This window comes from Choloepus didactylus, chromosome 3 (genome assembly GCF_015220235.1).
Source record: "Choloepus didactylus isolate mChoDid1 chromosome 3, mChoDid1.pri, whole genome shotgun sequence".
NCBI lineage: Eukaryota > Metazoa > Chordata > Mammalia > Pilosa > Megalonychidae > Choloepus > Choloepus didactylus.
In genome coordinates this window covers 106,711,127-106,727,367 of record NC_051309.1, presented here as the reverse complement: position 1 = coordinate 106,727,367, position 16,241 = coordinate 106,711,127, and the positions used below count along the sequence as shown (strand labels likewise).

The 16,241-nt window shown below is 41.7% G+C and overlaps 1 protein-coding gene across 1 annotated transcript in view; it reads left to right on the top strand.

Annotated features, from left to right (window-relative positions):
• Positions 1 to 1,108: 1,108 nt before the first annotated feature.
• Positions 1,109 to 16,241, top strand: part of TSPAN5 (tetraspanin 5) — a 176,718-nt gene continuing 161,585 nt past the window's right edge. Inside the window, exon 1 of the mRNA XM_037830297.1 lies at positions 1,109 to 1,576. Within this exon, the coding sequence (XP_037686225.1) occupies positions 1,496 to 1,576 (81 nt within the window). The 5' untranslated portion in view covers positions 1,109 to 1,495. The remainder of the gene's footprint in view (positions 1,577 to 16,241) is intronic.

Here is a 16,241-nt window from a genome sequence, read left to right as displayed (position 1 = left end):
ATGGATACACAGGGTGGTGCTGTAACGTTTTCCCGATCTCATTTCTTTTAAAAAAAATTCCCATAGACATTTACATACAATTCTGAGCGGTTCTTCCTTCTATGAGACACTGGTACCTGCTTAGCCAGCACCTTCAGGAGGAAGGCAGATAAGCAACTAATGGGCACACCTCAGGGATGGCTCTAAAGCAATTTCCAGCCACACGTTCTGCAAAAGTCCGTTTGATCTTAATAGTTCGTGATCTATAAACCCAATTCGGATACCCTGAAAGACCGTCGTGGAACCCTAGAGTTAGGAACCACCCCGTCTGGAAGGCCTTTGCTGGCTCCAGTTCATATCGCTGCACACAGGCCTTATGGTAAGTCTCGTGCCCCGGGTCAGGACACCTTTTACCGTTTCTCCTCTCTTGTCCCCATTTCTAGGATGAAATTCGTTGGGAAGTCTCGGGGGATGCTACACGGGAATTCGACTTTCCTTTGCAAGCATCCCCATATCCCCGTCGCTCTTTCCCCACTCCTCGGCAAAGTCCACAGTTTCCTCTCGGCTCGATAGCACGGCGTTTTCTCTTGCAATATAACCGAGTGGTGGAAGAGGGGGCATGAGTTTGGTTACATCGGAAGGGGGCTCGTCCGTGCGTGGAAGGCTCGAAGGTTCCCACTCACCTCCCGCCCCAGAGCGATCTTCTCCCTTGCGTCCCTTCAGAAGCCGTCTGATGCTGTCGGTGGCAGAGGGACCCGCTGCTCATCAATCCCGGCCACTCCTCCAGGATGCTCCCAATCGGCGTGTCCTCCGCCTCCCTTCCGCCTGCGGTCCTCCCTAGCTAACCCGCTGCAGCGCCACGGGGCCCGCGGCGCTCGGGACAGGATTTAGAAGGGGAGGAGGAAAAGGGAGCGGGAAGAGCGGAGGCTAAGAGGCGGCCGTAGAGACTACGTGGTGCCAAAGCCGCTCGGGAGCTCCTGAGCCTGTGCGCGCGGGCGCCTAGCACCCGCTCAGGCTGCAGGCGCAGAGACGGCGGGAGGAGTTGCAGAAAAAGAAGGCGGAGCGGGCGGAGGAGCAGCCCGCGAGCGGCGGGCGGAGCGAGCGGTGGGCGGAGCAAGTGGTGGGAGGGTGCGCGCCAGCGAGCCGCGTCTTCGCCAGCATCTGCCGCCGCCGCGTTTTTGCGAAGCCCAGGGACGGACCCACGGACCGCCTGGCGGACGGACGAGGGCACTCGCTTTGTGCTCAGGTCCAGCTTCAGCGAGGCTCCGGGCTTGCAGCGCGCGGCTACCCTGCCCGCCTGCGGCCACCCGGCTCCGGCGGCCTCGGCACGCGTGGGGCTAGAGGTGCGGGAGCCGCTCTCTGCCGGTGGGTCCCCCGCACCGCTGAACCCGGGCCGCCGGCGCTGCGGCCCCGAGGGCTCTGCGAGCCCCCGCTCCCCGCCGGGCCGCTCCGAGCAACGGTGCTCCTGGGCTCCAAACTCGGGCTGCCGGGGCAAGTGTCTTCATGAACCCAGAGGATGTCCGGGAAGCACTACAAGGGTCCTGAAGTCAGTTGTTGCATCAAATATTTCATATTTGGCTTCAATGTCATATTTTGGGTAAGTTGGAGCGCTTCTGGGATTTCAACTATTGTGGCTGATCGATTCACGACGATTTCCCCACGTTGCTCGCTGCCTTTACTTTTCGCAGCCCCTGAGGCGCTTGCGGGAGCTGGGAGACGCATTTGCCTGCCGCTTTTCTAGCTTGTGCGTTGGAGAGATAAACATTTAATCCTTTCCAGGAATGAGAAGAGGCAAAAGAAAAAATGAGCTGGAAAGGTGGCACCCAGGCCTTGGGGTGTCTCTTTAAGGGGCGAATAGCAGGGATACAGATGAAAGGGTTCGGCAGTTTGAGAAATGAGCAACCACACGAATTCGATTTGCCTCCGGTGGGATATGGATACTGGGCAGAGCGTGGTGTCATAATAAGGAAGGCTAATCGGGCAGAGCCGACCCTGAGGTCCACCTTATAACAAGGATCTGATTGGACGAGGGCTTGCCTCCGTGTTGCCGCGGCTGGTCTGTGCCATGCACAGCGTGTATCTTCTTGCACCATCTCGGGCTTTGTGTAGGATGCAGATGCAGTGGTATATGGTTTTGTAATGTGCACGTAAATAACGCTTCCTGCACTCTCTTCCCTTTCAGCTGGAAAGTGCTCCTTTTGCATAACGGACTGGGGTGGAAGGATTTATTTCTTTATATATCGTTGTAAGGGTAAGAAGAAGTCAGCATTAACATATATTTCAATAGTATGTTCATGCCTCACGTCCTTTAAGACGTGACATAGAGTGGGTCGTTTTGGGGAAAAGCCTGGCGAAATGCAAAGGAGAAAGGTGTGCGAGACATGTTTTTATTGGAACCGAGACAGCAAATACTTGAACACAAGAGTCAAACCATGCTCTCCGGACGCTACGATGAACTGGGCATTTATTCTAATTAGGTTGGGACGCCTACTCTTTTGTTTTGTTTAGATTCTTTTTCTTGATCTTGCAGAGGTGTTCAGCAATCAGACAAAGAGTTCACCAGGACGAGGGGGAAACGTGAGCTCGGAGATCATGTAATTTTTTCCTCCCCATCCCATCCTACCCCCTTCTTCACTGGCCCCCCCCCCCCCACTCACTCCCTCCTATCCCTGCGAAAGTAAAGATGGTGGCTCTCTGGGAGAGGGTGTTTCTCCAAGTTGCTGTTCAGTGTGTAGGTTCATTGTAGGTTCAGTGTGAGGTAAACAGTGATCCAACTGCAGGATCAATAGTAATCCAGGGCAGCCCAAACATAGGGTGTATTTATTTTGAATCTCTTTTAGTATTGGCCATTTGCCGTAAATATACGTATCTGTGAGAATAGTTGTCAGTACAGCTCTTTGTATTCTTTTTTTCCACTACACATTTACTGGACTATTTTATTTTTATTGGTTCCCCCATTTTCTATGTGTGTCTTGCATTGGTCATTCATAATTTGCAAAAGGACCTGAAAGGGATTGGAGACCACTTTCTGTGTCCTCATGTCATCTGTCTTCAGGACTGATAATGTGGGGGGACACGTGAATAAATATCACATCCAGTCAATTACAGGCTTTTGTTTTTCTGCCATTGATTGTACATGTATCCCTAGTCACGACCTTCCAACCCCCAATCAAAAACTACCACATACAGGGGAGGAAGAAATTATTTTCTTTCTGTGCTTGTTTTTTTCCCCCTGCTGGAAATGTCTGAAACTGGTCACATTTCTGAGCGAGGTATTTTGATTTTATTGGAACTTGAAACTTTGTGACTTTGAGAGGCAGGGACTACAGTTCAGAATGGCCCTTGTTGGGGCAGTCTAGGCCTCTTGATTCTAATTGAACACTTCCAGAAGTTGCACATTTCAGCTACCAGGCAACAAAAAGCACCTATGGGCTTTCTCTGCTGTTTCATAGCAGGGACTGGAAAGGAAATAAAGGGATTTGCATCTGTTTCCCTGACAGTTTAGTGTAATTTCATGAATTTAACCCTTTCTGTGGATTAGGTTGCAACAAAACCCCCAGAATTGGGAGAGACCTTCCAAGAACTGAGGAATATTTTCAAAGAGTTCTAGAATAGAGCCATTTATTTTCTGATTTTGGAGGTCTTCATCTCTGGGGGGAGTTTTATGGGAAACCTGAAAGCAGATCTAGACTGGAACTAAACCAGCCACTGTGGGAAAAAATTAAGTACATGCCTTTGTTTTGACGGTTCTTCTCTTAGCCTGCTTTGTGCACACCCTCCTCCCTCCTTTCTATGCCCACAACCTTTCACTCAGATAAGCTCTTGCCACTTTCCTTTCCTGCTTCATGCTCCCAAGTAACGTCTGATTTAAACCTCCCAGTTTATCAGGACCATGGCCTCCTGTGAGGATCAACAGGAAGGCAACCATGTTATTTGACTAAAGTAATTTAGACTAAGATGTTAGTGACTAAAGAATTGGGGTCTGTAACTTGGCAGCCTGCTTCTGAGAAGTTGCAACCCTCTGTTCTCTACAGAGTCACCAACCTGTCTGTGATGGCCAGAAACAGCAGACTCGGTGCTATTCCTGTAAATAATGAAGGAGATGTTGATAACAGAGTGCATGGTTTCCCAATCTTTCATTTCACACTTGAAACCATGAGAATAAATGTGAAATAAATTACAGACACTTGGAGGTATATTTCTGATCAAATAAAATTGGACATATGGTAGCAACAGCACAGAGAATTTGTTTCTCCTATTAACCAACTGTTTGACTCCTTGCAAGTTAGTTGCCTCAGTTTCTCAGCTGTTAAAATGAAGGAGTTATATGAATTGTGAGATTTTTTTCTAGTTCTGACATAGAATGAGTCTATTGAGTTCCAATATGCTGGGGAATAAAAATACAAAAAATGGGTACTATGTAATGGAAATAGCATATATTGGCACACATGTTAAATTATAGATTTTTTTCTCACTGAAACATGTCTTAAGACCAATTTTATTACCTTCATTTCTTCCTCAAAGATCCTTTCTTTAAAGAAATAGCTTTCACTGTTTTTCTTCTTGGTTTGTTCAGTTATTAATATTGAATGCATGTTTTCCTTTACCCACCATGAATCACAAATGTAATCCTGAGTCATTAAATATATTTTCATTAGAGTTATAGTTTCATGTGTGAAAAATGAATCCTTTTATAAGACAGTTGTAATAGTATTCTGAGTAACAAAGTCAACATCTTGTACAGATTCTTTTCTCATTAGTTATCACAGGGTGGTGGTGAAAATCTTGTTTTCCCTATTTCATATTGGAAGAACTCAAGACAGAAGGGAATTGATATTATTGAGGGTGTCACCATACTTGGACTTTTCTTGGATATCCATGACGGGCTGCTGTGTCGCAGGGACATAGAGGAGAGGGGAGAAAAGGGAGAGTTTTTTAAAGTCACTTCTTTTGGGGATTGAAACCATACATCCCATTACCCACCATTAAGAGATGTTTTGTTCTGGACCCTTTTGGATTCTGGTGCTGATTCTTAACTGCTCTGTGTTCCTAGGCAAGTTCATGGATCTGAGTATTCTGGTTATCTATTGGTACCTAACGTAAAACCCCAAAACTTAGTGGTTTAAAACAAAACTTTATTATTGTATCTCACAGTTCTGTGATTCGACCTGGTTCTAGTGGGCAGTTCTCACTGGGCTCTTTTATGTAGTTACAGTCAAATGTGGCCGGGGAGGGAATTTTGTGAAGGTACAATGGAGCCAGGCGTCTGAAGTGGCTCGCTCGTGTGACAGGCAGTTGATGGTCATTGAGAGCTCAGCTAGGGCTGTTGACTGGAGCTCCTATGCATGACTTGGGAAGAGGAAGGTTCCAGCCAGTTAAGACCACACCCAGAACCAGCACGGTGTCCCTTCCACCTATCCATTGGTTAAAGCATGCAGAGAGCCTGCTCAGTTTCAAGGGAGTGAAGAAATAGACTCCACCTCTTGACAGGGGAGTGTCAAGGTCTCACTGAAGGAGGTCATGTTGAGGCCATCTTTAGAGAATAGGGTCTGTAGCACTGAGCTCTAATTTCTTGCTTATAACAGAAAGATAACATTATCTAATGGAGTTGTGGTTTCAGGGATTAATGAGACAATATATTACCCAGCGTAATACCTGAATATTCAACAAATGGTGAATGTTATTATTGGTACTGTCTCCAAATTTGATACTGGTTCTATCCTGGGCTACAGAAACTCTAGGATATCTTAGCCTAATAACCTTGGCATTATCACTACCAGATAAGGATACCCTTACAACCTGCCCAGTAGATTTTATTGCCCTTTATTAGGAAAAAGAAATCATGAGACCTGTGGAAGCTTTGAATGACTTGGGAGAACCAAGTCATTTTTCTTTTCTCTTTGCAGTACAAGGATTAAAACAGCCTTGGATACTGGGCAACATTTCTCTTTTGATGTACTTTCAAATATTACATTGTGATTTTAAGTGGAGGTTTATCCTGGTTTGATAGCAGAGTGTTGCATCTAATTTGTTTCCACAGGCCTTAAACTCAGAGAGGAGAGAGATTTAGGGAACCTTGGTGGGGGTTGTCAAGTAGGGAGCCTTACCTATGATTCACTGTAAATCCCAAGATGTTCTGGAATGATGATGCATCAGCATTTTATATGTCATAATTTTTGTTTTAATTTGCTAGACATCTGTTAGTTTCGATGGCAACCATATGGGAGTCTAAATTGCCTTCTGAATTACAGGGAGATGGTAGGAAGAAAGCTAAATATAATTTTGAAAGTGTCATATGGGAAAGTGTCATATGGGAAAAGGGTAAGAAAGGTATACAGACCTCTGTGGGGAAAGTAATTGACTACTGACTTGTTCGGTCAGGATGCTCACCCCGTGGGTCAACAAGAAGGTGCAGAAGCATTCTCACTTGATGATATGCTCTGAAGATTGAGATGAAACCAAGGGGAAAAGTTAGAAAACCAAATAATGTTCCACTCACCATAAAATTGCCAGGTGCGCTGTTTAGACTGATCATTCTGTCTTAACATGTCCACAGTAATAATCCCTAGCAAAAGGTGAGAGAAAGCAACTTGCATTTTTAACAGGGCTTTACAATTATGTCTTTCTTCCATGCATCTCAAAGCATTTTACCAGCATATTATGTTATCTTTGTGACAGAGAAAGAAATTGAAGTACAGAGGTGTGGAGTGACTTTTGAGGTCTTGAAGTGCATGTCAGGGTTCACTTCAGGAGTGTTAAGTGTCTTTCAGGAACTACCGTCCTAGCTTCTTGGTTTGAAACTTACTTTAGAAGATGCTTGTTAGTCTAAAAACATCTAATAAGTCATTTACATCTGTTCATAATTGAAAAGTGATAAAGTTTTTGTATATGCCTCCAATAACACCACCCACCAGCACAGAAAAACTTAGGTTGAAATGTTATGATATTTCTTATGCAGTCTATTGAAAATTTGTAAATGAAAATTGGGTATTAAAGACAGTGTCTCATGCTTCTTTCTACAGGTCATACTGATAACTTGTCTTTCAAATATTTGACTTCAGACTTCTGTCCAAAATCATCATATTTCAATGGACTGTAAGGGTCTCAAGTGTGGGAACTGGCTCAGTCATTTTCATAAACCCAGTGTTTAGCACATTGTCTGAAACATGGTAGGTGTTTAACAAATGTTTGTTGAATGAATGAATTATGAAATCATTGGAAGGTACATAGGAGTCATCTCTTCTAACCTCATATTCAGTGAAAATTTTCCTTTATAATACCCTGCCAATCCTTCTAAGGATGGATCTGTTTTTGGCCCACTTTCATCATTAAGAGAGTTTCATCTGTACTCAAAGTGGATGTAATCTGTCTCCCTATAACTTCAGTCATCCTAATGTAATGTACTTTATTTTTTATTTTTATTTTGAAGCAATCTCAAATTTACAGAATGATTGCAAGTAGTTCAAAGAGCTTGTTTTGTTACTGAGCCATTTGAGAATAAGTTGTCGGTATGAGGCCTATCACCCAGACACTTTTGGGGTGTATTTCCTGCAAACTAGAGTAGTCTACTAGATAACTACAGCTCAACCATTAAATTCAGGAAATTACCATTGATCCATTACTACCATGTAATCCTTTGCTCATTCAAGTTTTCCATTTGTTCCAACAATGTATTTTAAAGCAAAAGGTTCCAGTTCAGAACCACACATTGTATTTAATTATGTCATTTTATTCTCTTTCAGTCTTTCACAGCATGATTTTGACACTTTTGAAGATTATAAACCAGTTATTTTGCAGAATGTCCCTCTATTTGGGTTTGTCTGATGTTTCCTAATGCTTAGATTCAGGTTGTTCAACTTTGACAAGAATATGTTCTTCTCTTTGTATCCCATCAGGTGACAGTGATTTCTGTTTGTCCCGTTTCTGATAATGTTCACCTGATTGTCAAGGTGTTGTCTGCCAGGTGTCTCTACCATAAAGTTACTCTTTTCTCTTTTGTGGTTTATAAATATTTGGGGTCAAGTTACTTTGAAGCTACGTAAATAGCCCATTCTTCATCAGCTATTCAATCCATTAATTAATTTGTATTAGTAAGAACTTATGGTTTCCCATTTTGTTGTATGTTTTAATCTGTTACTCTCATTACACGTTTTGATTCTCTAATTGATCCCAGATTGGGCCAGTGCCCATCCCTTCGTGCTGGCTCCTGTGTCCTTTTACTCCCATCATCCTTTGAGCACGTCCTTGCTTTCTGGCAGAACCAGAGATGTTCATCTTATAATTCACCCGCATCATCTTTTGTATCAACCGTTTCTCCAAAGAGCCCTGGTTTCTTTGAGTTGAGAATAGTATTTAGAAGCCAAAATCTGGGTCCTAAGTGTGCTCATTGCTATTAGGTGGGTTCTCTCAGTGGGCAGAACTATGGAGAGAGTGTGTGTGCACACACACACATTTTCATCTCTGTTTATTTCTATGTTTTGAAAACCATGAGTTCATATCAATGCCTCACATTCCTGTTCAACACCATGGGGTTTATTCCAGTTTTCTCCTTTCTCAAATATAACTGTCTTCTTTGACAATGAGACCTGGCTCCCATTACTCTTACTATGTTTGATATTTGATAAATTTCTCTGTATGTAATCAATCCCCTGTTGCTGCCACCACCCCCTCACGTGGTTGCCCTCATTGCCTGTTGGTGCTCTAACATCCCATGCCACCCACCCTCTCCTGCCCTGTGAAGACCTCTCTTACCCCCTCAGGCTCTGATACCCTGGAGAGCTTCTGCAGCCAGCTTCTGCAATATCCCTCCACATGCCTGCCCCTGCCCAAGTGCATACTTTGTTTGGTCCCATTTAATAGCTTTGGGGCTGAATTTTTCAGAAAGGAGAAGGGGAAGCACTTAGGTTACTACTCTTGGGTGATACAAAGTAAGTCACCTCTCCCCCTCCCTGAGGCACTTCATTATTTAAAATGGCCATTATGTAATTTGTAAACCTTCTGTTTTCCACCTTTAAAAGCTCCTAGTCCCTCCATGTGTTCTTCATATGCTATTTCCAGATTTTTCCTTGCCCTGGTCATGGTGTTCTGCCTGTGGTCCCGTTTGAACACGTGTCTGTTAATGAAGCCACCAGAATGGAACACATTTTTCACACACTGTCCCAACCATCACGAGAGCAGTGAGCTCTTACTCTCAACCTGTCCCTTAAATTTCTAAGCAGTGCTGGACCTGGATTTGCCTTTAGGTTACTCTCACGAAATTATTTCCTCAGTTGCTCATCTAAAAAATGGGGAAAATAATTCTAATAGCTTAAAGAGAAGTTGTTTGGTATTAAATGGGACCATACATATGAACGTGCTTTATAAAAGGTAAGTCTCTCAGTACAAATATTAGTCAACACAGAGCAAATAGTATATGCTATTCCTGACAGTTCAGGGAGCATTGTTGGCTGAAGTTGAATGTCTAATGAAGTAAAACCTTCCCATTTTTTCCAGCCTATCCCCTTGGGCTAAGTCTAACCTAAAACCTAACCCACCAGTTAATTATTTGAATTTAGATCTAGTCCTTATTCTAGTTTGCTAATGCTGCCAGAATGCAAAACACCAGAGATGGATTGGCTTTTATAAAAGGGGGTTTATTTGGTTACAAAGTTACAGTCTTAAGGCCATAAAGTGTCCAAGGTAAGTCATCAACAATAGGGTACCTTCACTGGAGGATGGGCAGTGGTGTCAGGAAAAACTCTGTTACCTGGAAAGTCATGTGGCTAGTGTCTGCTCCAGAGTTCTGGTTTCAAAATGGCTTTCTCCCAGGACGTTCCTCTCTAGGCTGCAGCTTCTCTCCAAAATGTCACTCAGTTGCTCTTGGGGCATCTGTCCTCTCTTAGCTTCAGAGCAAAAGTCTGCTTTCAACGGCTGTCTTCAAACTGTCTCTCATCTGCAGCTCCTCTCTCAGCTCCTGTGCATTCTTCAAAGTGTCCCTCTTGGCTGTAGCTCCTCTTCAGAATGTCCCTCCTAGCTGCACTGAGTTCCCTCTGCCCGTCAGCTCATTTATATGGCTCCACTGATCAAGGCCCACCCTGAATGGGTGGGGCCATGCCTCCATGGAAATATCTCATCAGAGTTATCACCTACAGTTGGGTGGGGTGCATTTCCATGCAAATCTAATCAGCACCAAAATGTCTGCCCCACGAGACTGCATCAAAGAATATAGCTTTTTCTGGGGGACATAATACATTCAAACCGGCACAGTCCTGTATATTTATTGTATTTAAATTTCTTACTCTGGCCCAGAGGTTTTCAAACCATACTCCCTGCAGCCCTAGGGTTCATTGAGTTGTGCCATGGGTGTTGCTAGCTGACTGGGAGCATTTCTGACTTCTCTTTTCCCCATGAAGCTTGGCCATTTTGTTGGATATTTTGGGGTATCGTGAAAAAAGGGTCCACTGCTTAAAAGAAAAATGAAGACCACCTGTGCCAGTTTGAATGTATTATGTCCCCCGAAATGCCGTTATCTTTGATGCAATCTTGTGTGGGCAGATGTATCAGTGTTAATTAGATTGTAATTCTTTGAGTGTTTCCATGGAGATGCGACCCACCCAACTGTGGGTGATAACTCTGACTGGATAATTTCCATGGAGGTGTGGCCCTTCCCTTTCAGCATGGGCCTTGATTAGTTTACTGGAGCACTATATAAGCTCAGACAGAAGGAATGAGCTTGCTACAGCCGAGAGGGACACTTCGAAGAATGCACAGAAGCTGAGAGAGGAGCTGGAACATAACCCAGGATCAGCAGATGCCGGCCAATGCCTTCTCAGCTAACAGACGTTTTCCGGACACCATTGGCCTTCCTTCAGTGAAGGTATACTTATTGATGCCATAGCTTGAACACTTATATGGCCTTAAGACTATAACTTTGTAACCAAATAAACCCCCTTTATAAAAGCCAGTCCATTTCTGATATTTCCATAACAGGTAGCATTAGCAAATCGGAACACCACCCTTCTAGCCTTCGAATGTTTTTGAATCTTGATTGTCAAAGTATGTTTTAAAAGTATACATTCCTTGTATAGGTTTTTACCTCTAATTGTAGGTCCGAATCTCTTTATGCATTGGAAGTCCCTCTCACTAGCTAGGGGTGACTTCTGTAGGATTAGTTGATAACTCTCCCCCCTTTATAGATGTAGCAGCCTGATTACTAAGTTGTTAGTCAGAAAATTTCAGTCTCCCCACCAGGGTATCTGATTCAGTATGTTTGGGATGAGGCCCTGGAATTGGTTGTTTTTTTTAAGCCCTGCGGGTGATTCTGATGCACAGCTGAGGTTGAGAAGCTCTGGCTTATTTTTATTGGCAAGATGTGGCTTCTCCTTCCCATTGCTCTCTGGAGACGGGCGTGGGGGAGCTGGGAGTGGGTGGTGTAGAGTGTGACCAAAGGGTGACTGATTTCACCAGCACATGAAGCTAGTGGTTTCTCCTGATCAGAAAAAAAAAGTCTGGCTTATTTTATCCCTCATGGAATTTTTCATTAATCCTAAAATTGCCAGTTTATTTTTAAAACTGAAAGCCCTAAAAATAAAATGAGAAAAATCTCAGTTAAAGAGAACCTCTTATGCTGGAATTAGTATACTAAAAATTAGTGTCATATAGGGATAGAAGCAAGTTAGTTATTCTCCATTAACAATGCAGAAATAGACTTTTCGTTCTTTTGCTCTGGTAGTCTTGGAGTGCTGTGCATACTTCCAAGTCAGTGGACTTGATCTGATTATAGATGCTGTACTTAATTATAGCAAACCATCCTTTCCTTCCAAAATCAGACCCCCTGTCCACGGTTGTTCTGTTTTCCTGGACTTCCTTCTTTGCCTCTAGCCCTAGGTTTGGGCAGGAAGGAGGAGTTGCTTTCTATATCTAGGTCTGTACAGCTTAATCTATTTAGTTATCAAATTGACTCTGCTGTAATGCTGTGGAAAGGCCATTTCTTCTCCCATATCCAAATTTGCAGCACCATCACCAAGATGGTTGATACTAAAGCAAACACAGGAGACCTAAATATGATATTGTCAGCTTTCTCTAGATAGAAAAGTTAATTTTTTTAGAAGAATAGTTGTAAGTTTACAGAAAAGTCATGCAGAAGCTACAGGGTTTTTATATTATCCCCCTCCTCCAGTTTTCCCTATTATTAACATTTTGTATTAGTGTGGTACCTTTGTTACAATTGATGAAATGATGTTATTATAATGATATTATTAACTATAGTCCATAGTTTACATTAGGGTCTCATTCTTTGTGTTAAACAGTTCTATGGATTTTTAAAAATGTTTTTATTCTGGTAACATATATATAACCTAGAATTAATCATAAAACCACTTTTAAGTATACAATTCAGTGGCATTAAAATACATTCACAGTGTGGTGCTATCATTACCACTATCCATTACCAAACCTTTTCCATAACCCCAAACAAAACCTCTGTACAAATTAAGCATTAATTCCCCATTAGAAAGAAAAGTTTAAAAAGAGACTGTCCAGAGTGTGGATAATGGGTTTCTCCATTATTTTCTTGATTTCTTTCCGTCCCTGCCCCAACCCTTTTTAAAATGTAGGTATTTGACTGTGGCTGGGTCTGTAAAGTGGAAATCTTTTTAAATAAGTGAATAAGTAAAATTTTGAATAAAAATTGAATTGTTTCCCTGAGTGTTATCATCACTTCCACAAAATGTATATGAACCCTATGGTTAATATTGTGATATTAACTGTATGTACATAAAGGATTGCAATTCTGAAATGTATGGCACAACTTTTAAGTAATGTTATCACCAAGCTCAGTAACAAAATAGTATTTGAAAGTGGATGGCAAAACATTTTGCTTCCCTCATTGAAAAGGCATAGTGATGTTCTATACCTCTTCCAGCTACTATTTACTATTTAGATAAGTCTTGCAAGACATAGGGCTGTTTTTCCTTGTTGAAATTGTTTTCTAAATTATGCTTGGCATGAAGGCTAGAATTTCTAAAAATCTGGAGGGAACAGCTGTTGCTCTAATAAATATTCAGGCCAGCCATTTTAATGTTTTGTACTTAATTAAGTAGTCCCAATAAAAGAGGAATAGTTGACTTAAGCATTTCTTAAAGTATAGTTTTGCTTCCAACAAAAATTTGCCCCAACTGTTAATATTTCTCTCCAAGCATCCTTAAAACTTAGTTCTGCCAAATAAGTATTTCTAATTACGATGATGTGTTTAATGGCACAAGTTTAGTCTTCTGTTTGAAGGTACAGTCATGTCAGTAATGGCCCTGCCCTCTAACTGGTGAGGACTCCACCATTCATTGACCTCTTAGAAAAATTCTTTATATGGCATGATATTGGAGAGTGATTAAAGGTTTGTCCTGACTTGGGCTTTGGAAGGCAGGCAGAATAGTCCGATGCTAAGGGGTTTCGGCTTGGAGTCATACGTCTGGGTTTTCATTCAGCTTCAGACCTTCATTAACTTCCCTACCCGCCCTATGGTCAGGTTTCCTCCTCAACTGCAAAATGTCATTTTTAGTAGTTTTACTAATTGTTAGTAGCGTTGAGATCATCTGTCTCGGAGTCCTAGGATTAAAGGAACACTCTGCTTGGAATACTTAATAAATATTAGCAATTACTTTTTTTTCCTCTATACCCATAATTTCTTTTGGTGGTTTTTCTTCTTTTAGAACCATTTAAATAATCTTACATTGTAACATACATTTTTTGTTCTCAGTAGTGTTCTGCCCACATAAGTGCATTCTCAAAATAACTAAAGGAAAAAAGAGCTAACAAATAAATGTTCAGAATGTTCTTTTTATTGTAATGAATGGCATGCATTTCTTATTGTGGATATCAGACCATAAATTCACACTATTATTTATCGTAAATTTTCCTGTTTTTCTTTGTTCAATCAGATTCACTCTTTACTTTCTTTGCAAAACCGAACTGCCTCTTATTACTGTTTTATATTGGGAACTTGACTTTCTGTGTTTAGTTCTGGTGTTAAGACTAACACCTGGGGAGAAATAAAAACATTTTATTAGCATCTGCTAGAATCTGGATATTCTGGAAGTATCTAGATGGCTATAACTGTACACTTTTAGCTTTTATGCTGCATATGTTGTTCACTGTTTTACTCTGTATATTTCAGACACATTCTTGAGGTTGTGAAGACAGTACCCGAGTCGTGGTGCAGATAACTCAGGTTTTCCCCTTGTGTGTCCTCATAATTGACGCAGAGCTGGAATTCTGGCCTGAACCGTGTGGACATGGGCTAAATGGGCCACCCGTTTTGGGGAATGAGTGACCTATTGGCTTTTCCTCTAGGGGATAAATCGGATGCACTGGGAGCTTGTACTCTTTTGCTCCCAGAACTGTCACCTGACATGGAAGACACAGGCTTTGTACTTCCAAGCATCATCTTCCCTCTAACTGATTAATATCCAGGGAGGAAAAGGCAGGGGATGCCAAATGAGTAGGTGAAAGGAGCCTTGTCACTCATTTCCATCCAGAAGGTGTGCAGCAAACCTCAGTGCTTGGAAGGGGAAGGGGAGGGGGTGGGAGGGGGTTAAGTAGAATTTTTACTATAGTATTTGTTGGTTAAAAAAAAAAAAAGAATGATTTTATATAGCATGACAGGATTTTATAGAAGCATATTTAAAATAATTTGTGGCTTTCCAAAAACATTGCCCAAACTGCTAGTTTATGTTCATTTGTTCATCTCACAGTCCATTCATTGATGGGTTGTGACTCACCCTTGGGAAAACAGGAAAGTCACCTCCTTGACCTCTTGACCTCCACTAGGAATGTCAGGAAGATAGTCACCAGGTTATTTAAAGCCGCAATCCCAAAGTTCAGTCATTTGCAAACTGCCTGCATGATTCTTGACAAAATCTTGTGGCAACCCAACTGAGAGTTTCTCAGATTTTAATGTGCGTACAGTTCACGTGGGGAACTTGTTTAAAATGCAGATTCTGGTGGTTCAGGAGGTCTGAGAGGGGCCTGAGATAAGAAATCTTTAACAAGCTCTGTTGATGTCTATGGTCCTGATTCCACTGACATCTCACTTTGAGGACCTAAGGCAGTTTCAAACTTACTCTTTCTTTTAAGTTGTCTCAGTTTTAAACCTTAAATACATTTATTTAGAAGGGAAACTGAAAAAAAAAAAAAAAACAATCACTATTCGAATGAATACAAGGAAAATAATAAGGCTATTAACTTCTAGGTAGCTATTGGCGCCTGCTGGCAGGCTTGAATTGGAGGCTTATTTTCTTTTGTTGTGGTGGAGGTTAATAAGTGTAAAAAGTGTTTGGCATCCTGGGATCACATGGAGACTTTCTCCTGACTGGACCACAGTATTAAAAGTGAGTTGAAAAGCAAATGACTTTCTCATTCAAGGTTATTTAATGCTGTATTCTAAAATTGTCTCCTCTGGCACCTGGGATCACTGGGGAATCACACTTTGGGAAACACAGCTTCTAAGTAATTCACAGGAAGGCATGCATTTATAAGCTGAAGCCCATTAGCAAGATGTATGACTCTCTAGGGGTAAATAGTTGGGGGATGTGTTTAAAGATTTGGCTACCCCATGTTTTGTTTCCTATTAGGAAAAATACAGGGGCATCCCTCATTTCTGAAAAGTTGCTAACCCCAGGCCCAGTGAATAGTTATATTTTAGGTATCAAAAGGAAAACACTTTAGATTTGTATCTCAGGCTAACAGGAAGTCAACTTTAAATACTTTGGAAATCTGTCTTGCTGGGTTTCTCCTAGTCCAACTCCTCCTCCTCCAAGTTAATGCCAGTGCTTATGCTCAATTTTGGAATGAGTCCATTTATTTGATGCATATTTTAGAATAGGGCACTTCCTTTATGCTTTTCTATTGTAAAAACAACACAGCAACATTAATATACTTTTTTTTAAGAGAAAGAAATGTACCACAATCCTAATAATACTTCCGTTTGTTTCAACTATATTAAAAGTGGAGACTCTTAGTTAGATGCTCTGGGAGCAGCAAACACACACCAAAAATTAAAAAAAAAAAACATGAACTATTTTAGAGTTTAATTTTAGTCACCTATAAGGATTTGAATTTAGCAAACCTCAATTAACTTTGTACTTTTATACCACAAGCTTTTTAAAGCATTTCCTCTAATTTTTCTCCCCAGGATAACATTTAGAATAAGTGTTTTCAACATCTAGAACCAAATACCTTGTTAATAAACATTAATTTCACACAGCTAGAAAAAAAATAAAATCAATAAG